This window comes from Spermophilus citellus, assembly GCF_964194105.1.
Source record: "Spermophilus citellus genome assembly, chromosome: 9".
NCBI lineage: Eukaryota > Metazoa > Chordata > Mammalia > Rodentia > Sciuridae > Spermophilus > Spermophilus citellus.
Window position 1 is genome coordinate 86,094,291 of NC_138191.1, and position 21,091 is coordinate 86,115,381.

A 21,091-nucleotide genomic window follows, 5' to 3' on the forward strand; every position below is an offset into this window, starting at 1 on the left:
TTCTCACCTAAGGGCTTTTGCACTTGTTCTTTTTCTCTGGAACGCTCTGCTCCTAGATCGTCCCATGGTATGGTATGAAGGGAGATATTCATCCCCTGGAGAGGCCTTCCCCAATCACACAACCCAAGACAGCCACCCTAACCCTAGTCACTAATTATTACCATTCCATTTCCTTCATAACACACACCTCACCTCTCATACTACTCTATTTATTCAACAGGTACCTATCTTCTACTTGCTCAATCCCCTTATGGATTCTCACCTCTTAGGAACAATGGGATATGTAAATAGGTAATATCTGCTGAATGAAAGAAATATTACATAGATATAAAAAAGTCTTTGGACTCGGGAGGATGAGGCAAGAGAATCGCCAATTTCAAAGCCAGCCTATACAATTTAGCCAGACCCTGTCTCCAAAAATAAAAAGGGCTGAGGTGTGTTGGCAGGGTGGGTGGTTCAGAGGTAAAATAATCCTGGGCCTCAATCCCCAATACTATACCACAAGAAAAGAAAACTAAAGCCTAACTGAATGAGTGGAGCAAGCCTATAATCCCAGTGACTTGGGAGGCTGAGGCAGGAGGATCACAAATTCAAAGCCAGCCTCAGCAACTGAGCAACCAAAGCAACATAGTGAGACCCTATCTCAAAATAAAAAAAGGGCTGGGATATGGCTCAGTGGTTAAGTGCACTTGGGTTCAATCCCCGGTTACCAAAGAAAGAAAGAAAACAAAACTTAAAAAGAGAGCAAGAAAGAAAAGGCTGCTTTAAACAAAATGATAATTCTGGAAGAACACAAAGATTCAGATGTGCAAGAGGCTAAGACAGACTTACTATTGAAGTCAGAAATAGTGTTCTCCAAATTCTTGTGAAAATCCTCAAAGAAACTAAAAATAAAAAGCTGAAGTAGAGTGAGCCTGTGGACTAGAGAGATGCTTTAAAACTGGTCAGATCCTTGCTGGACCTGGGCTTTGTTCAGATCTTCCCAAACTAGAAGGAAAAATGGAATATAGATAGTGTGCTCCAGAGATCCTGTAATGAGCCAAGACCCTGTAGGATCTGCAAAAAGGTCAATCATTTCAAGTTAATTTAGATGCACTGTTGAATTCTGACTCTTAAGTCTAATACAACCTTTCTATTCTCTAATCCTCAGAAATTTTCACTCTTACATAACACATTTACACTTAATAAGTACCCAAAAACCCTAAGCCCTTTGAACGAGGTCATCTTTTCAGAGAGACTCGCCCATAGTCTAATTGGGCATGCTAGTCCCATCTGCAAAACTCCCGTATAAGCTGCAGTTAATATTAATTAAGAGCAGAAACAGGTTTGAATATCCTTTCTCTCAATCAAGTCCAACATGCTCCCAAATGGAAACCTGCCAGCTTCCCTGCACTTGAGATAGCAGATTGAGTATAGAACAATGGGACTTTTTTTAATACCACTATTTGTCCTATACTTGAAAAAGGATTTTCATATCCTTCAGATATGACCCAGCAAAGGTTAGAATTTTTAATGGTAGTCATTTTATAGAGTTCCAGCTCTGTGTGTCCATGTACTCATTACACCTACCTGTATGCACACACAAACACACAAGGAAAGAAAAAAGTAACATTCTTTGTGATAGAGTAAGATCCAGTCCCTGGCAATCTAAGGTAACTCTCCTTTCTATTTACTCACAGTGTGCTAAAGAAAATTCAAGCAAGCCAAAGATTGAGGGTGGGCCTCCAAAAAAGGTATTTGATAAGCCTCAGCCTGCAATGCTCCAGGCAGCCTTGGAAGGAACAGTTATCAGGAAGCTAATCTCAGATCCATCCAAATACAAACTTTTCCCATAGATCAGAGATAATTAAACAGAATAGACTCTTGCTATTTGACTTCTGGGGAAGATGTAGACAGTAAATGTCCCATGCCTTCAACAAAGACTTACTGAACCCTTTGTAGTACATTGGGTAATCTGCCAGACTCCAGTTTCAGAGTGTTTACTGGAATCTGGTATAGGTGGAAGGGGCAACAAGGAGCACAACAAGATTATCTTGATGCTTGGCCTGGAAGTATAGCTCAATAGTAGAGAGCTTGCCTAGCATGCAAAAGGTCTTGGGTTAGATTGCCAGCATTGCAAAAGAAAACAATGCTATTGCCCCTAGCACCTTGAACACTGACACATTCCAGGCACTAAGTAAATATCTACTGGATGAATTAGGCATTTATTATGTTGCTATAACTATATGCAACAGCAGCAACAAAATCAACAGGTTATGCATGTACAAGAGGAAAAGTGGATTCTGCCAGGGCAGGTAAGGGCAGGCTTACTTCCCAGAAGCAATGTCAGAGTGGCCTTTTCCTGAAGAGCAGCCTTTCATCAGGGAGTGGCTGGAGGAGAAAGCCATGCAGCCTGGAGTGTGCCTGAATCCAGGCTACAGCAGATGGCCTGAGCTACTTTCCAATTCAAATTCCAACAAAGGTTCTATTTCCTGAGGTTTTGTTGTGTGTTTCATCATCTCCTTCAAACCTTCAGCTACAAAAGCACACGTATACACTGTTGTTGTGCTTCTCTATCAGGAAATTAGCTAAAAAGCAAACAGCAGGTAACAGATATAAAAATAAATACCGGTAGAATGCTTTTTTATTTACCAGGTAGTGGGTCTCTAGGATTCTTGGCCACCCACCCACCTCAGCCTCAAGTGCTGCAACTATAGGTATATGCCACTATACCCAGCCTCACTTAAACCTTCTGAGTGTGAAAAAAATCATCTCAGGTCACAGGCCCCAAGTCCATAACAAATTGCTGGCCTCTTCTTTCCTGATAGTTTTTTAATTGTTTCATGCAAAAAAAAAAAAAAAACTTGATACCCAGAAAAAGAAAATTTCAACTTTTCAAAGTCACTTCTTACTCCAAGGGAAAACAGGAGGGGGTGGAAGAATGAAGATACCTGAAAGAATAAAATTCAAGAGAGGAAAGTTAAAATGGTATAAAACAAAGGGAGGGAAGGGTGAATAGCAAGTGGAAAGTTTTCAAAACCCTGCAGAAAGAAGCCATTTCCCATCAAATGATCTTTTAAAAAGAAAGGCTAGGAGCCCAGCCCCAGGAGGTACAGTGAGAAGACCTTCATGCCAGAAGGAAATAAGTCACCAATTCAGGTATAGAGGGTGTTGTGGATGGGCTCCAGGTCACCTTGTGGTCCCCGAACTCTCCTCCCCCAAGGAGAAGCCTCACAAAAAGCCCTCTGACTACTCTCCCCCCAAACTGCATTCCAAATACAGAAAGTATAAGAAACATTTGAATGTGGTATTAAAATTAAAATAGGCCCGCTTGAGGTAACAATATCCACAGGAGAAAATTCAAAGTGTAATCTGGTAAACATAACGTTTCCATCTGAAACGTGGGGGCGAGGGGAAGAGTGTTCTTGGGAATAAAAGCTTGCTTTTACAACCTGCTTAAGAGGTAATGAATAAACTGCTTTGCAGATGTTCTCAATTCCTTGCTTTTAAGCGTTGCTCCTGTTTCCCAGCACTGTTCTCCACCCTCCTCTTCACACTAATCTCTGCTTCTGAAATGCAGATCCCTGGATAATTAGCCCATAATCGACAATAACCACCTAGGACAAGATGAGAACTGCGGGCTAGAGTCAAGGACCGCGTCTGCAATAACACGTTTCCAGAAGAGTTGCTAATTATGAGCACCATGCATCCCAGAAGGGTTGTGTACCTGGCAGCACCTCCAGCACTACCTCTCGCCTTTTCATGCCAATTTGTTTGGAACTGGTATGAACGTGGAGTGGGAGAAGGCAAAAGGGATGAGCTGACCACTGTCAGACTACCGTAGGAGATAGGTGATCTATATCCCCAGCTTCACCACGCAAGCCGAGGGAGGCAATCGAGAAGCCATTTCCAAGAAGGCTGGATTCAAAATGTAATTTAACAAAACAAGTCTCCCTAGTCTCCTGGCGGCCAGGCCTCGGCTTGGCGGGTGGGGGGGTAGGGAGTTGGTGGGGGAGAGTTTAGCTTTAGGGGAGCGAACAGATAGGCCTTTCAAAGCCACCAAGGGCTCTGCCCCGAGGCCCAAGACGATGCCGAGGGGCTGAAGCAGCGCTCGGTAGAAAGCCCAGCGGTGCCTTGGGCTCCCCAGCGCGCAGCGGGGCAGGACTCCCACAGGTGGGCGGCGCTGGACCCCGGGAGCTCAGGCTGGGGAAGGAGACGTGCGGCTCACTAGGGACCTGGGGGATGGGCCGGAGGGGACCCAGGGGCTGAGGGACCGCTTGGTCCTAGTAGGCAGCGTGAAAGCGAAGCTCAGGGTTTTCTGTGCGTGGCTCTGGCTCCCTGAGCCCGGTAGTCACGGGCTTTTCCACCCAGGCAGGAGGAGCTGCAGGTCCCTCCTACTATCCTCCCCAGAGCCGGTGCTTCCTCCCCGGGCGCGGTTAAGCCGCGCGGCAGCGGGCAGCCGCTGCATGCTCTCCTGCACGTAGGAGCCTGCACAGCCACACGCGGGCGGGGGAAGGGCGCCGGGGACCGAGAAGACCCGGCCCCTCTCAGACAGTGTCTCTCCCCCGCCTAAACCGATCCCGCTCGGCTCACCCCCGCCCCTCCCCCCACAGCCCCTCACCCGTGTTGGCTTTGAGGTTCTCCCGCAAGAAGTGGCCACTGGAGAGATGCTGAAGGCCAAAGTTCTGGGCGATCCTCTGGCACACGGTGCCCTTGCCCGAGCCAGGCGGCCCTAGGATGACCGCGCGCAGGAGTTTGGAAGCCATGGCCTTCGCGAGGAGGCGAGCGGCCCCGGAGGCAGCCCCGGGAACTTTGTTTCTTGGCCCCTGCCTCAGGCACCCTCTGCTCACGCGGGGACTCTCCTGACGCCCCTACTGGGGAAAGGAGAGACTTTTAAGACAACCCCTCCCCTCAGCCCCGCCCTCCGCCACCTCCTCGCCCCCAGGCAGCAGTTATGGAGAACTCCAATGCCCCCGCCCAGCGTAGTCAGCCCTCGGGGGCGCGGAGGTCGGCCCCGCCAGTTCCAATCTCGATCCCTTCCGCTGTCTCACTCCCACGCCTTGTCCTAGGAGGGAGTCGTGTGGCCCGGCATCCCCAAACCAGTCTCGGACTAGCTAGGGAAACCGAGATAAGGGGGTGACTCAAAGCGCGCCCCCGCCGCCCCGACGCTCCGGGCATCCTGGGACTGAGCCCCTGCGCGATTCCCGCACGTGGGCAGCCTGTATCCGCACCTCGCCCCCCCCCCCCGGGCGGCTGTCACATTCTCTGTAGTCACTGAGGCCGCCGCTGCCCGCCGCCCGCGCGCAATTGGAGGGGCCCACCTCCGCCCGGGGTTGGCAGATGCGCTCCCCAGCCAAGGGCGGGGAGCAGAGCCCCAGCCCCGCGCCTCTCAGCCAAAAGCAAATAAACACACCTCGGCTGAAAGTAGCGCCACCAGAGACACCCAGCCCGGATCCCGATGGGCGGCGCCGCCTCCGCCTGCTCAGTCTCCGAGCCCAGGGCGGCCGCCCGGGATCGCTTCTTACGTAAGCCGGGGAGACCGGCTCAGTTCTAGCCACCGGCCGGCGCCCCCTCTATCCGCCCCCCCGCCTCCCCAGGCCCACGTGCTCCCCAAGACCTAGTGGGGGCTGTGGGGGCGAAGGAAGGTGGAAACGACGCAAGAGAAAGAAACCCCCTTTTTTTTGTATTGCCTAGGATCTATTGTGAAGGAAAAGGGAAAAACAACTTGTTGAGCGTATATACGGCTTGTCAAGTTTGAAGCTATGTGATTTCATTATTCAACGACCTTTCAGGTATAGATGAGGAAAGGAGTCTTGGCGTGGTACTGTTCATTCTTTTATACATAATTCAACAGCGTTTTGGTGAGCGCCTATTATGTGCCAGACACTTTTCTGGGCGCTTGGGGCATAGCCATGAACAAGTGATCGAATCACTGCACGCATAGCAATGATGTTCCAGAAGTAGTTTCGAATCCGGTCATATTCCAGAGCCTGAGCGCCTTGGGAAAGAAGAAGGAGGGGATGTCTTTTACTTGTGCTCAGGAACTTAGAGCAATGCCTACTGATTCCAAGGATCTCCATGTCTAAGATGTTGGCCCCACACCCACAACTCAAATGAAAGCTGTCTCTGTGCATAGCTCTCCGCACATCCCCATCCATATTTTCTTCATTCTGTTCTTAGCTTCCCCACAGCCCTCCAATTTCCCACCCTAAATAGTACCATAATCCCTTAACTCTCCATATTTCGCGCCATTCTATTTTCCATGCAGTTGTTGAAAATATTGTTTAAGTAAAAAATCAATACTTTAGAGCTTGCCTTGTATCCTACCACACAGTCCTTCTCTTCCAACGCACAGAATTGGCCAAACCCCATACCCAGGACACCAACCTTTACACCAGCATTTGTACCATTGACTAAACTCCTAATATATCTCAGAGTGTGTTCTAGACCATATACTGAGCACCTTCAGCCCTTCACTGCATCAAAGAGGAGGAAGGGCTTCTGAGGGAGAAAGTGTTGCTTAAATTTTCCCTTTTCTTTCTGCTGTATGTTGTATAACATGTGGCAGGTAATTATGTGCAGCGTTGTCAGATGAGAGCATACATCAGAATCACCTGGAGGCCTTGCTAACACATTTTTGCTGCCACAGGTGGTGACAGAAGTCGCTGTAATTGTAGCGACTCTGGAGGCCAGGGCAGAAGGATCCCAAGTTTGAAGCCAATCTGAGCTATTTAGCAGAGACCATAAGCAACTTAGCAACAGCCTGTCTCAAAATAAAAAATTAAAAGGACTGGGGATGCAGTCAGTGGTAAAGCAGGTGCAGTGGCTGAGGCTTTATAATCCAATGATTTAGGAGATTAAGGAAGGAAGCGTGAGACTAGCCTCAACAATTTAGGGAGGCCCTCAGCAATTTAGCAAGACCCTCAAAATCAAAATAAATTTTAAAAGGACTGGAGTGAAGATATAGTTCAGTGGTAAAGTGCTCCTGGGTTAAATTCTCAGTACCAAAGATAATAATAATAATAATTGATTCTGGTGGAGCCTGGAACTGGCTTGGAATTTCAGCAATTTGGGAGCATGAAATAGGAGATCCTAAATTTAAGACTAGTATGGGCAATTTGGTAAGATCCTGTCTCAAAATAAAAATATATGGGGCAAGCCTCTTGATATCTGTGAGTCTTAGTTAGCTTATCTGTAAAAGGAAAAAAAAATATCCACCTCAAAGACTTGTGGTGAGGCTGAAATGAAACCACAATATGAAGGACTAAGCAAAGTGCTGAGCATATAATTAGCATTCAGTTATAAACATCATCCCGCCATTAACCATGGGCCAATTATTTGGCCTCTCTGAGTTTAAGTTCATGAAATTCAAAGAATAAATAAGATAGTACTATAACAAAGCACCAAATAGGTTCCCTGGTGCTTGGAAGGTACTCAGTAAATTACTGAAAGGTTTTGTTTTTTATTTTTTATTTTGAGACAGGATCTCCGTAAATTGCTGAGGCTGGTCTTAACCTTGGAGTCCTCCTGCTTCAACCTTCAACCTGGGATTATAGCTCTGCACCAGATATCTATGCCCAGATATCTCAATTGTTTATTATAGTAACAGAAAGCTGAAAACACACCTCTGTTCATGCTGACTTCATCTCATTGTTTATGGCCTCCACCAGCACAAGATAGAATGCAGGGTATGGAGAGCTTTGAGCAAGAGTTGAAGGGCTGGCTGACAGTTGAACAAATAAGGGAAGATCTTTCTCTCTTTGTTTTCTGTGAAGCTCCTCTGGACAGATAAGAGAAAGGCTAGAGACTTAAGATGCCCAGATTCAGAAAAGAAAATAATGGAATGAAGGCTAGCTGGGCACCTTGACACACATCTTTAATTGCAGAGTCTTGTGAGGTGGAAGCAGGAGAGTGGCAAGTTCAAGGCCAGTGGGGGCAATTTAACAAGACCCTGACTCAAAGTAAAAATAAAAAAGGCTGGAGATGTAACTAAATGGTAGAGTATTTTTCTAGTGTGTGTGAAGTCCTAGTTCAATCACCAGTACCTTAAATAAAAAGGGGGGGGGGGAATGAAAAGAAAGGAGATCTGGCCAGGTGTGGTGGTGCATGCCTGTAATCCCAGTGGCTAGGGAGGCTGAGCCAGGAAGATCTCTAGTTCAAAGATAGCCTCAGCAATGGCAAGATGCTAAGCAAAAAAAAAAAAAAAAAAAAAAAAAAAAAAAAAATTGTCCTAGTGTGCTCATGCTTCTTTCTCCCTATAAGCACTTAACAAATATTTAAAAAAACAAAAGGTAGTAATGAGAAGAATAAATGGTCCTGAGGGCCATTGCCAAGTAGGAATGACGCATCAAAATTTCCTTGCCAGCGTACCCCATGTTGCTTAGAGGACATTCGCTGTGACATTGCATGTATGCTTTAGTAAGGTGACCTTGCTCAAGGACCAGGGTGGATCCCGGTTTAGAGCTGATCAGGTTTTAGGGAGTATCCCGTCCTTGGGTTTAGGGAAGTTCCAGGTTTAAGGTGTACCCTGCAGGGGAATAGGGCGTATCCTGCTGCCTCAGGCACACATGATCCTTGAGTTCCCATTGAGTTCTCCTGGAATTGAGAAAGTATTTTGGGACATGAATTGCGCAGCAGAACGGGATTTTCCCCAGAATGTGTGTAGAGGCCGGTGTGAGTTCGGGAATAAAGAATTGCTGTTTGAATCCAAGGTGTGAGTGGCTCCTGATCTTGTGCCCAGCCAAGACTGCGGCAAAATGGTAGATAAAGGACTGATGATGCCTGATGTGGTAATATTTGTGACCATAGTACCAGAGTATGTTATTGTTCTTTTTTTTTTTATTCTGAGGATTGAACCCTAGGGCACTTAGCCACTGAGCCACATCCCCAGCCCTATTTTGTATTTTATTTAGAGACAGGGTCTCACTGAGTTGCTTAGCACCTCGCCATTGCTGAGGCTAACTTTGAATTCAAGATTCTCCTGTCTCAGCCTCCGGAGCCGCAGGGATTACAGGTGTATGCCACCATGCCGGCTAGTAGAATGCACATATTATACATATCCTAGTGCATTCTTAATGGTGAATCATCTTAAACCCAAATTTTATTAACCTACACAGTTATTAACCTATAATATCTTAGCAGTATTGAAAAGAAGCAGCAGCATTTATTTTATAAGTCTGTTTTCTCAGGCCAAAAACAGAAAAAAAAGTTTAAAAGAAAAGAAAAAACTGGGAGGAAAGAAATAAGCATTCCTCAAAAAGCATTCCTCGTATTTATTTGGTATGGTCCATTATTCTGCATGAGTAACAGACTATTTGCATAACTTTTCAAGAAGCCAGGCACCAGTGGCACATGTCTATCATCCCAGCATCTAGGAAGTTTAGGAGAAGGATAATAAGTTTGAAGCTGACCTCAGAAACCTAGCTAGAACCTGTCTCAATATAAAAAAACTTTTTAAAAAAAAAAAGTGGGACTGGGATGCAAGTCAGTAGTAGAGTATCCTGGGGTCAATCCCCATTATTGAAAAAGAAAAGACAAGGGGGAAGGGGGGACCCCTTCCTACAATAACTACTTCAAAGGTGCACTAAGGAGCTGAGGATGTTAAATGCCCACATTTGCTCTTTTCAATGTGAAATACTAAAAAACAACACACTCCTCTCTCATCTTTCCAATGGCAGTCAATAGCAGAACTCTCTAGAAGTCGCCTTGGGTTAGTAGACTTGCCTGGAAATCAGAGGTGTTTGGACATATCTTTCCACTGTACAAAGTTAACTGCCAGATGAAATGCAGCTTTCTCATACTACCCAAGCTGGATGAAGGAACTGGAACTGAATACTGAGTTTATTCTGCCCAAGTATAGCTCATTAGGGTTGGATTAATAAAAGGAATCCTACCCTTGGGAACCTTTTAAGTTTGGTCTTCAAATAAAGGCAGTGAAAATTATAATTAGCCTTATATTATCAACCCATCTATGATGGCTCTGCCTCAACACAATGGTAATTTCTTTCTTTCCTTTTTTTGCTGGGGAGTACTGGGAATTGAACCTAGGGTGGCTCTACCACCAAGCTACCTCCCCAGGGTTTCAATAAGTTGCTTGAAGCTTTGCTAATTGTTGAGGCTGGCCTCTAACTTTGGATCTTCCTGCCTCAGCCTCCCAAATTTCTGGAATTATAAATGTTCATCACCATGCCTGGCTACCAGGATTGATTTGAGTTGGCTTATTTTTTGCATTCTAGAATCTGGCATCATTTCACTCCGTAAAGTAGAATAGTAATCTGTTGAGAGTCTGGTGGGGTGGCCCACACTTGTGATCCTAGCCTCTCCTGAGGCTGAGGCAGGAGGATTGCATGTTTGAAGCCAGCCCTCAGCAATTTAGTGAGACCCTAAGCAACTTAATTGCTGAGAGCCATTGCCAAGTAGGAATGATGCATCAAAATTTCCTTGCCAGCGTACCCCATGTTGCTTAGAGGAAGGACTCGTGGAAATGGACTTGCCTTGGACATTCGCTGTGACATTGCATGTATTCTTGAGTAAGGTGACCTTGCTCAAGGACCAGGGTAGATCCGATCCTTGAGTTCCCATTGAGTTCTGGTAGGATTGAGAAAGTATTTGGGATTCTAAGCCTGGTGGAGTACGTGAATTTTGTGGCAGAACGTGGATCTCCCCAGAACGTGTTTGTAGGGGGCCGGTGTGAGTTCGGGAATAAAGAATTGCTGTTTGAATCTACAAGGCTGTGAGTGGCTCGTGATTCTGTGCCCAGCCAGACTGCGGCACTTAATGAGGCCCTATCTCAAAACAAATATAAAAAGGGTTGGAGAGTATCTCAGTGGTGAAATGCCCCTGGGTCCAGTCTTCAGTACCAATAAAATAAAATTAAAAGGACTGTGTTTGTGCTCAGCAGAGATCACCCTTGGGTTCAATCCCCAGTTTTAGGGGACAGGGAAAGGGTTCTCTGATAAGCTCAGCAAGAAGAGATTGATTTCATCTAAAATGGCTGAAGAAAGTAGAAACAAAGTCAAAAACAAAACGAAATTTGGTCATTTTAAAAGTACTTTCTTGGGCTGGGGACGTGGCTCAAGCGGTAGCACACTCGCCTGGCATGCGTGCGGCCCGGGTTCGATCCTCAGCACCACATACCAACAAAGATGTTGTGTCCGCCGAAAACTAAAAAATAAATATTAAAAATTCTCTCTCTCTCTCTCTCTCTCTCTCTCTCTCTCTCTCTCCTCTCTCACTCTCTCTTTAAAAAAATAAAATAAAAAAAAAAATAAAAGTACTTTCTTAGTATAGCAGGGATAGGAAAACAAGACTAGGAAATTTAACTGACTAATTGACATCAGGTTATTTCAGGGGTAATCCTTTTGTGTAAGATTATAGCAGAAGGAACTTTATTATCATACCAATAGAAACTGGTTTAGCTCCTCTGGAGGCTGAGGCTTGAGGATTCTAAGTTCAAAGCCAAACTCAGCAGTTTAGTGACACCCTGTGTTAAAATTAAAAATAAGGCAGTTGGGTTTGGTGGTGCATGCCTGTAATCCCAGGGACTCAGGAGGCTGAGGCAGGAGGATTGCAAGTTGGAGGCCAGACCAGGCGATTTAACCAGATTTGGTTTCAAAATAAATAATAAAAAGGATTACAGCTATAACTCAGGAATAAAGCATCCCTGAGTTCAGTCCTCAGTATCAGAAAAAACAACTACAAAAGTCCCTCTTCTGGATATATTCCTTGTATGGCAGGTTAGTATTTCCCCATTTTTCACCCTGTGATTCTCCTCCCTCTTCATGAAGTAGCTAAGAAATTGTATGATTGTAACAAGGACTTAGACTCTTTATTTTTGCCTGCAAATGTCTGAGGGGTGACTTAAAGCAGGATTAAGGACTTGGTGGTACATGCCTGTAATCCTAGTAGCTCATGAGTTTGAGGCAGGAGGATCATGAGTACCAAGCCAGCGTCAGCAACTTAGCAAGACCTGAAACAACTTAGCAAGACCCTGTCTCTAAATAAGATTAAAAAAAAAAAAAAAAAAAGAGGGGCTGGGAAATGTGGCTCAGTGGTTAAGTACCCCTGGGTTCAATCCCTGTTATCAAAAAAAAAAAAAAGGACTTAGCTTTTTACCTCCATTTTGCATCAATCTTCTTTGCTTCCAGAAGAATCCCAGAACCTTGGTTTCTAGGAACAAGATCTGATTGATAAACATCTTGTGTTCAGTGCAAGTTACCCCTCAGGCAAAAGGAAACTTTCTTTTTAGGGACAGAGCCTGCCTGACCAATCTGGAGATAAAGAGGACAGATCACAGAGCAATCCAGATCACCTGCTGTGGCAGCTAAGCAATCCCTCCAGCTATGCAGACTACTCCCCCCACACACACACCTTTGCCCCCATTTCTCTTTCTACAAAATCTCAAAATCATTGTCAGCTCCACAAGGATGACAAGACTAAGGATGTGAGTCGCCTGTCTTCCAGGTGGAGCTTGCTGCTTAAAGTTCCTTTCATGTTTCTTGCTATTACCTTCTCTGTTTGGTTTTTGGGGTGACTGGTTAGACCTGGTTTGTGGGATCCTCTCTGGCCTCTGGCCTAGAACTCTGGTAACAGGACCATTTCCTTAAGGACAAGATAACACAGCAGAAAAAAAAAGAAACCAAAAGTCTATTCTTTTTATTATTATTATTTTTTAATTTTTCAATATTTATTCAGTATGGTCCTAGAGACAAGAAGAGCAAAGCAAGCAAAAGTGAATGTGTCAGTGTGTTTGACAGGAGGCGCCAAGAGTGGGTGCTGCAGTCTTGAATGCAGCATTTGCAAACAGTTCTTCTTTAGCCCAAGACACAGGTTCTTTTTTTTTTTTTCTAAATTAATTTGTTTATTCTAATTTGTTATATATGACCACAGAATGCACTTCAATTCATATTACACATAGAGAGCACAATTTTTCATGTCTCTGGTTGTACACAAAGGAGAGTCACAGCATTCGTGCTTACATTTGCTCATACATGTTTGGGGTAATGACGCCCATTTCATTCCACTGTCTTTCCTACCCCTCTACCCTCTCCCAGAAGTCTAATCTTGGCTTTTACTTTTAGACCAGGCCTATAGGATACGTGGGAAACATGTGGTACTTAGGCAATACAGTTGACCTGGCAGCTTGTGAATGGTTTAGGGCTTTCTGTTTCTCACATCCTTGACTTGGAAAAATCCCTCAACTAGGGAGAAGGGACTGTGAAGAGAATTTAAGTGGAAATGACTCCCTGGGGGGGGGGGGGGGGAAGTGGGTGGGGATAAGATAGAAATTTGAGGATATAAAAAAATAAAGGCATACTGAGTCAAAGAGAAGGGCCAGATGAGCTGTTGAAGTGCTGGAAACAGCCCACGAACCTTTGAAATGCAAAACAAGAATTCCTGAGCAACCCAGCCCATATCCACAGCCTTGGCCCTTGCCTTTGACCCATACCCTTGTCTGCAAAGAAATATAACAGGATGGCAGTGCCCAAGTGATAGAAAAACTGGGGCAAAATGACATTACTTTACCCTAACTGCACCTCTAGTCCAGCCCCTAACGACTGTCCCTCTGTAAACACCCCATGCCAAGGGGTTGCTGTCTCTCCCTCTAAAGATGGCCTGCATTCTCCCTGGAATGTGCATCTATGTTTTACTCTAAAAGTTTTCCACCCTCAAGAAGGCAAGCATTCATTTCTCCCTCCTTCTCTCTCTCTCTCTCTCTCTCTCTCTCTCTCTCTCTCTCTCTCTGCTACAAAGGATTGAATTCAGGGGCACTTGATCACTGAGTCACATCCCCAACCCTATTTTGCATTTTATTTAAAGACAGGGTCTCACCGAGTTGCTTAGTGCCTCACTTTTGCTGAGACTGGCTTTGAACCCATGATCCTACTGCCTCAGCCTTCCAAACTGCTGGGATTACAGACATGTGCGACATTGGCATTTTCTTTTGAATGTGCATTTCTTACTTTACTCCAAAGATGTCTTTTCCTCGAGATAGTCCATATTCTCCTTTAAGTGTGTATTTTCTTTCCTAAGTAAATCTGTGTCACTGCATGGAACATGCTGAAATTATTTTCTGTCACATATGCCAAGGACCCGTTTTGTCCTATGATATTTATGCTCCAGGATTGAGACTCAGCAGGAAGACAGAAACAGTACATAAATTGGGAAGTTCTAAATCCAGAGAAGGCTTATATCCCTTTCCAGGTAGGACCTAGAGAAATGGCAAGACCCCTGAATGGAGCATATCACAAGAATGGATCTGGTCCACCAACAAGTCTTTCTTGGCATGCAAACAATTTTATTTATTTTTTCTTTTTGGCGTGGGGTTGAAAAACCAGCCTCTAGCTCAGAGCAAAGCCTGTCCAAGGAAGGGACATAACCTTTGTCCTTGGAAAGACCCACAGAGCATTCCTAGGCACATTCCCACCCTGCTAAGTTGTTTATCTACAAATAACAGGAGAGATCTGCTGCCCCAGGTGTCCCTGACTCAGTCAGGCTAGGTGGGGACCCATAGCAACCCCCTAGCAGCCACCAATCAGCATGAGATAGGGAAATACCTAGGATGCCAGATGACCCTCCCAGTAGTTAATAGTGGTTGATAACATGCTGGGAAACCATGTAGTTCAGCAGGAACACCTCTCTTGGCTTAAGCCAATCAGTTCAAATGAATACCCCTTTTGTACTGACCAATCACCCTTACCCAACTTGTTCCCGCCAGTGAATGTGCTAATCATGTTTTAGAGTTGTTATTTGATTTTCCCGCGGTGTGTGATGATTTGCTAAGAGATGCTATGATGTATGTGAAGTCCCTGCCTTCCCCAAAGAGTATATAAAACTGCTGCAAACCCTGGGCTCGGGGCCTCTCAGCATCACCAGTTGCTGTGTGCCTGTGGAGGACCAAACTAGCTCGCAATAAACACCTCTTTGCTGCTTATATCAATCTTGGGTCTCTGGTGGTCTTTTGGGGGTCCCGAATCCAAGCATAACAGGGTCTCACTATGCTGCCCAGGCTGATTTCCACCTCCAGGGCTCAAGAGATTCTCCAGCCTTAGCCTACCAAGTAGCTAGTATTATAGGCATACCAGCTTCTAAGTAGGCTTTTTAGACAGAAAAAGATGGAAGAAATCAGAAGTAAAAACAAAAATGTATTGGTTATTTTAAAGCTATTTTAAAGGTGGAGACAGGAAAATAGGAAATAAATGGTTACTATGGGGTCCTTTCAGGCCACTCCTTTTGTGTAAGGGTGAAAGAGGGCACTTGGTTAACATGTGCATACAAACTGTCCCATCTGGAAAAGTTGGCTGTATCTAATTCTGATTTCTCAGAAGGTCAGATAAATTGTTTTGTTCCAGTGTGTGACATGGAAGTTTAGTTTGAGTGACTCCACTGGATTTTTTGCCTAGTCTGTAGGGACCTAGTACAGCAGATGTAACCGTGGTTTGCTTATTACACTTTATGCTTTGAATATGACCCTTGTTGCACTACCACAACAATTTATTTTTAAAATGGACATGTTTCCCTCTCTTCCTTTCTCCCTGCTCCTCCTTAATCTCTTCATCCCTAATATCAGAGAACAAGATTACTTTTCTTCCCCACCCTAGACAGAGTTAATCTGTCCTTGAGTACACACCCACCATAGGAACAAGTAATCCAGATTTGGGGGGAATGGCACCAGAAAATCTCAGAAATTACAATCTCCCAAATTAACAAGTGAATGACAACACCAGCAGAGAACCTGCTGATGGGCAGAATCACAGCCTTGGGGACAGTAGTCCCCTGTGTTTCTCCTTTGCTAGCAAAGCAATAAACCATCTTTTTTCTTTTTCTCTAAACGGAGTCCTTGTTATTGAATTGGCCTGGGGACAAAGACAACTTTCAGCAACAGGGATCAACCCAAGATAATAAACTCCTGTAATTTTTACTCAACATTAGTACAAATTACTAATTACTGAATTTGCCATAAAAAACAACTATACAGGAACAACAACTTTTATTTTAGATTGTATAAAAGTCAAGCATAAAGAATTTCAGTCTTGGGCTGGGGATGTGGCTCAAGTGGTAGCACGCTCGCCTGGCATGCGTGCGGCCCGGGTTCGATCCTCAGCACCACATACCAACAAACATGTTGTGTCCGCCGAGAATTAAAAAATAAAATAAATATTAAAAATTCTCTCTCTCCTCTCTCACTCTCTCTTTAAAAAAAAAAAAAAAAAAAGAATTTCAGTCTTTCTGCTTACAGTGATGCATGCCTATTAACCCAGCTACTCAGGAGGCTGAGACAGGATGATTGCAAGTTCAAGGCCAGCCAGGACAATTTAATGAAACCCTGTCTCAAAAATAAAAAAGGGGTGAGTTGTAGTTCACTGGAAGAGCATCCCTGGGTTCAATCCCCAGTACCTCCTCCTCACACACATACACACACACAAACACACACACACACACACACACAAGAAAAAAAAAGAAAGAAAAATAACTCTTCAACTATGATGTATAAAAAATTGTAATTAGGGGGCTGGGGCTGTAGCTCAGTGGCAGAGCACTTGCCTAGCATGTGTGAGGCACTGGGTTTGATCCTTAGCACCACATAAAAATGAAACAAATAAAACAAAGGCATGCTGTCCATCTACAACTACCAAAAAAAATTTTTTTTAATTGTATCTAGGACTGGGGTTGTGTCTCAGTGGTAGAGAGCTTGCCTGGCAGGTGTGAGGCACTGGGTTCCATTCAGCACAATCAATCAATCAATCAATCAATCAATAAATGAAATAAAGGTCCACTGACAACTAAAAAAGTATTTTTTTTAAAAGAGAGAGAGAGAAAGAGAGAGAGAATTTGTTTACTTATTTATTTTTTTCTAGTTTTCCGCGGACACAACATCTTTGTTTGTATGTGGTGCTGAGGATCGAACCCGGGCCGCACGCATGCCAGGCGAGCGTGCTACCGCTTGAGTCACATCCCCAGCCCCTAAAAAAATATTTTTAAAAAATTGTAACTAAAATTTTTCTACAGCTAAGGTTAATTTTTATTGTGAGCCTATGTCAGGACACTTTAGCTGCAAACAAAAGAAAATCCAACTGAACTGACTCAAGCAAGAAAGAATTTATTGTCTAAAGTAAAAGGAAATCTACAAGTAAGGAAACATTTAGGATTGGTGTAGAGGGTGAGCCACCTCAAAACTAATCACTGCAAACTAGACTAATCCCACTTTCTGGTTTTGCCTCATGTATTCATTTGACAGCATTCATTGAGCACTGAGTCAGCCCTGAAGACAGAAGGGTTGTCAAGAGCCTTGGATTTCATTGACTCAGGTATATGTTATCATACATGAAGAATTCAGGTTCAGAAGTAGTTTCAGTGGCTCTGCCAGGGCAGGTGTGCTAGTACTTGGGTGGCTGAGGCAGAAGGATTACAAGTTCAAGGAAGGATTACAAATTCAAGGCCCACCTCAACAATTTAAGGAGGTTCTAAGCAATTTAGCAAGATCCTGTCTTAAAATAAAAAAAATAATAATAAAGGGCTGGGGATGTAGCTCAGTGGCAAAGCATCCCTGGGTTCAATCCCCACTAACTAAACACACACACACATATAGGAAACTGTTCAAAAAAAACAAAAGAGGGAGTTCCAAATTAACTAGACTTTGAGAATAAAATAAAATGTATGCTTCAAATTCCACGGGAATTTTGTACTAAACTTGTTTCTTCCACATTAAAAAAAAAAAAATTGGGCTGGGTATATAGCTCAGTTAGTGCTTGCCTTGCATGCACAAGGGCCTGGGTTCTAATTCCCAGCATCACACGCCTTAAAAAAAAAATAAAAAAGAAAGCCTCGAATGGTGGCTCATTCCTGTTAACACCAATGATTTAGGAGCCTAAGGCAGGGGATCACAAGTTCAAAGCCAATCTCAACAATTTAGCAAAGCCCTGAGTAACTTAGTGAGACCCCCATCTCAAAACAAAAAATAAGAAGGACTGGGGATGTAGCTCAGTGGAAAGGCACCTCTGCTTTCAATCCCCAGTAACAAAAAGAGAGAGAGAGAGAAGGGAAGTAAAGATATATATATATATATATATATATATATATATATATATATATATATATGTTTTGTTTGTTTGTTTGTTTGTTTGTTTGCTACAGAGGATTGAACCTGGGGGTGCTTTACCACTGAGTTACATTCCCAGTCCTTTTTATTTTTTGTTTTGAGACAGGGTCTCACTAAGTTTCTAAGACTGGCCTCAAATATGGGATCCACCTGCTTTAGCCCCCCAAATTTTTGGTATGAGCAGGCATGGTGGGACACACTTGTAATCTCAGCAGCTTCGGGGAGGCTGAGACAGGAGGATCCCAAGTTCAAGGCCAGCCGCAGCAATTTAGCAAGACTCTGTCCCAAAATAAAAAGTAAAAAGAGGGTCTGGGGATGTAGCTCAGTGGTAAAGTGCTTGCCTAGCATGTACAAGGCCCTGGGTTTGATCTCAGCCTGCAATAAATAAATAAATAAATAGCTCAGTGGTAAAGCCCCTTTGTGTTCAATCCCCAACCCCCCCCCCACACCACACACACACACACACACACACACACAAAAAAAAAACCTACCTAAATTGCTGGTAGTACAGATGTGCACCACCATGCCAGGTCACAAAGTTCTGAACATAGAACACAGTGGCAGGGGAGATGAAAGAGAAAATATGAATATAAGTTTTACCTAAAAAATAGCATAAATTGGTATTAGGTGAAAGAGAAGAAAGATGTTACATCAGTTTCCAGGATCTATGACTAAGGCAGGAGGAGGAAGAGGAATGCTTTTTACATATAACTTTGAAGTTTCGTGCCTCAGTGCCTCTTAAAATAATTTAAAATCACATAACCATGACCTGTTTTGACATTGTTAAAATTGTACATTATAAACAAAAAATGGTGCAAGGGGTATAATTTCTAGACACACTATAAACACTGGCATTCTAAATCAAATCTTAAATCACTCCTGTAAATGTCATCTATATAGTCATCCCTTAATATTTGAAGATTCTCAAGTCCCTTCCATAAAATGGTAGAAAGGCTAGAGGTGTACTCAGTGGTAGAGCACCTGCCTAGCATATGTAAGGCCCTGGGGTCACTTCCTAGTGGAAAAAAAAGAAGCAAGAAAAAAAAAAAATATTCCTCCTTCCACTCCTGTGCTACTTGTCTCTTGCATCTCAAGAGCTGGTAATCATGGATCAGGAAATGCAGTTTGTTGAGCCAAGTTCTTAGTTTGTGAACTCAATTTGGCTGGTTAAGAGATAAAGCAAACATATATGAATACAAGACCAGTGCAATTCCACATCATGTACAACCACAGGAATGGGAAGTTGTATTCCATGTATGTATGATATGTCCAAATACATTATACTGTCATGTTTAACTAAAAAGAACAACAATAATAAAAGGTGTAGCAAACTTGATAGAAAAGGGGTGGCTGAATATTTTTGACAAAGTTTTTTATTCTGTGGATTGGTGAACAATTGAGGATTTGAGAAGGTCTTAAAGTAAAAATTTGCCTATATACATTTTTGTTATTTTTTTAGTTATTTTCAGTTATATATGAAAGAAGAATCTATTTTTTATAGTTGTAGATGGATACAATACCTTTATTTTATTTATTTATCTTTATGTGGTGCTGTGGATCCAACCCAGGGCCCTACATATGCTAGGCAAGCACTCTACCACTGAGCCACAACCCCAAACCCAGAAGAATCTATTTTGATATATTCATACAGCATGAAATATATCTTATTCTAATTAGAATCCCAGTCTTGAGGCTGTAAATGGTGGTGAGATTCACTGTGGTATTTTCATATATGTATATAGAAACCCATATACTTTTTTTTTTTTTCCAAAATATTTTCTATTTATTTTTTCTTTCCTTTTACTTTTTTTTTTTTTTTTTGGTACCTGGTATTGAATTCAGGAGCTTAAGTCTGAAGTACTGAGCTACATTCCCAATTCTTTTTATGTTTAAACATTTTAGACAGGGTCTTGCTAAGTTCCTTAGAGCCTCCTAAGTTTCTGTGGCTGGCCTCAAACTTAAGATCCTCCTATTTCAACCTCCCAAGTTGCTGGGACTATAGATATGCACCAAGATGCCTAGCAATACTTTCTATTTCTTTTTTTTAATATTTATTTTATAGTTGGACACAATACCTTTATTTCACTCATTTATTTTTTACGTGGTGCTGAGAATCAAACCCAGGGACCTGCGCGTGCGAGACGAGCGCTGTACTGCTGAGCCACAAACCCAGCCCCAACACTTTCTATTTCTAAAGTTAAATACTTTCAAAGTAAAAAATAACCATAAAATGCTATAGTATTTGCATTAAACCTATGCACATCCTCCGTTATACTTTAAATTCTCTAGATTACTTATACCAACTAATACAATGTATATACTGTGTAATATTTATTGTACTAGATTATTTAGAGGATAATGACCAAAAAAAGTCTGCATGTGTTCAGTGCAGATGAAACTTTTTAAAAAAATATTTTCCATCTGAGGTTGCTTGAATCCATGAATGCAAAAACCCACAGATATGGGGCTGGGGCTGGGGCTGGGGCTCTGCGGTAGTGCACTTGCCTGGCATGTGTGAGGCACTGGGTTCGATTCTCAGCACCACATATAAATACATAAATAAAATAAAGGTCTATCAACAACTAAAAAAAATAAAAATAAAACAGATATGGAAGATTGCAAACTGATAGCCACCATCATCCCATGAGCAGGGGCTGAGGATGTAGCACAGTGGTAGAGCGCTGGCCTAGTGCTAGGTTTGGTACCTAGCATCCAAAAACAAATTAGATAAATAAATAAATAAGAAAATTATATTAGCAAGTTCTTCTATGACAGCCAAATTTTTACATCAATGCTGTTTTACCTTGAACCAACATTTCTGTTTCACTTCCCCTAAATTTTATTATGGTATAATTTTGTTCACAAAAGAATTTTCTTTCTTTTTTTTTTTTTTTTTTTTTTTTTGGTACTGGGGGTTGAACTCAGGGGTGCTCTACCACTAAGCCACATCCCCAGCCCTATTTTGCATTTTATTTAGAGATAGGGTCTCACTGAGTTGCTTAGCAACTTGTTGCT

At 43.2% G+C, this 21,091-nt stretch overlaps 2 protein-coding genes across 4 annotated transcripts in view; one reads left to right on the top strand and one right to left on the bottom strand.

Annotated features, from left to right (window-relative positions):
- The window catches only part of AK4 (adenylate kinase 4), a 71,121-nt gene extending 65,624 nt beyond the window's left edge, over positions 1 to 5,497 (bottom strand). Inside the window, exons 1-2 of one of the 3 annotated variants that reach the window (XM_081308561.1) lie at positions 5,393 to 5,497; positions 4,601 to 4,850 (exon numbers count right to left, since the gene is read on the bottom strand). In XM_081308561.1, the coding sequence (XP_081164687.1) occupies positions 4,601 to 4,745 (145 nt within the window). In that variant the 5' untranslated portion in view covers positions 4,746 to 4,850; positions 5,393 to 5,497. The other 2 variants (XM_081308560.1, XR_014023849.1) reach the window with 2 other exon arrangements.
- The window catches only part of LOC308655537 (uncharacterized protein), a gene marked incomplete at its 5' end in the record, with an annotated part of 77,614 nt that continues 61,842 nt past the window's right edge, over positions 5,320 to 21,091 (top strand). The window contains one exon of the mRNA XM_081305611.1: positions 5,320 to 5,504. Coding sequence (XP_081161737.1) covers positions 5,320 to 5,504 — 185 coding nt within the window. The remainder of the gene's footprint in view (positions 5,505 to 21,091) is intronic.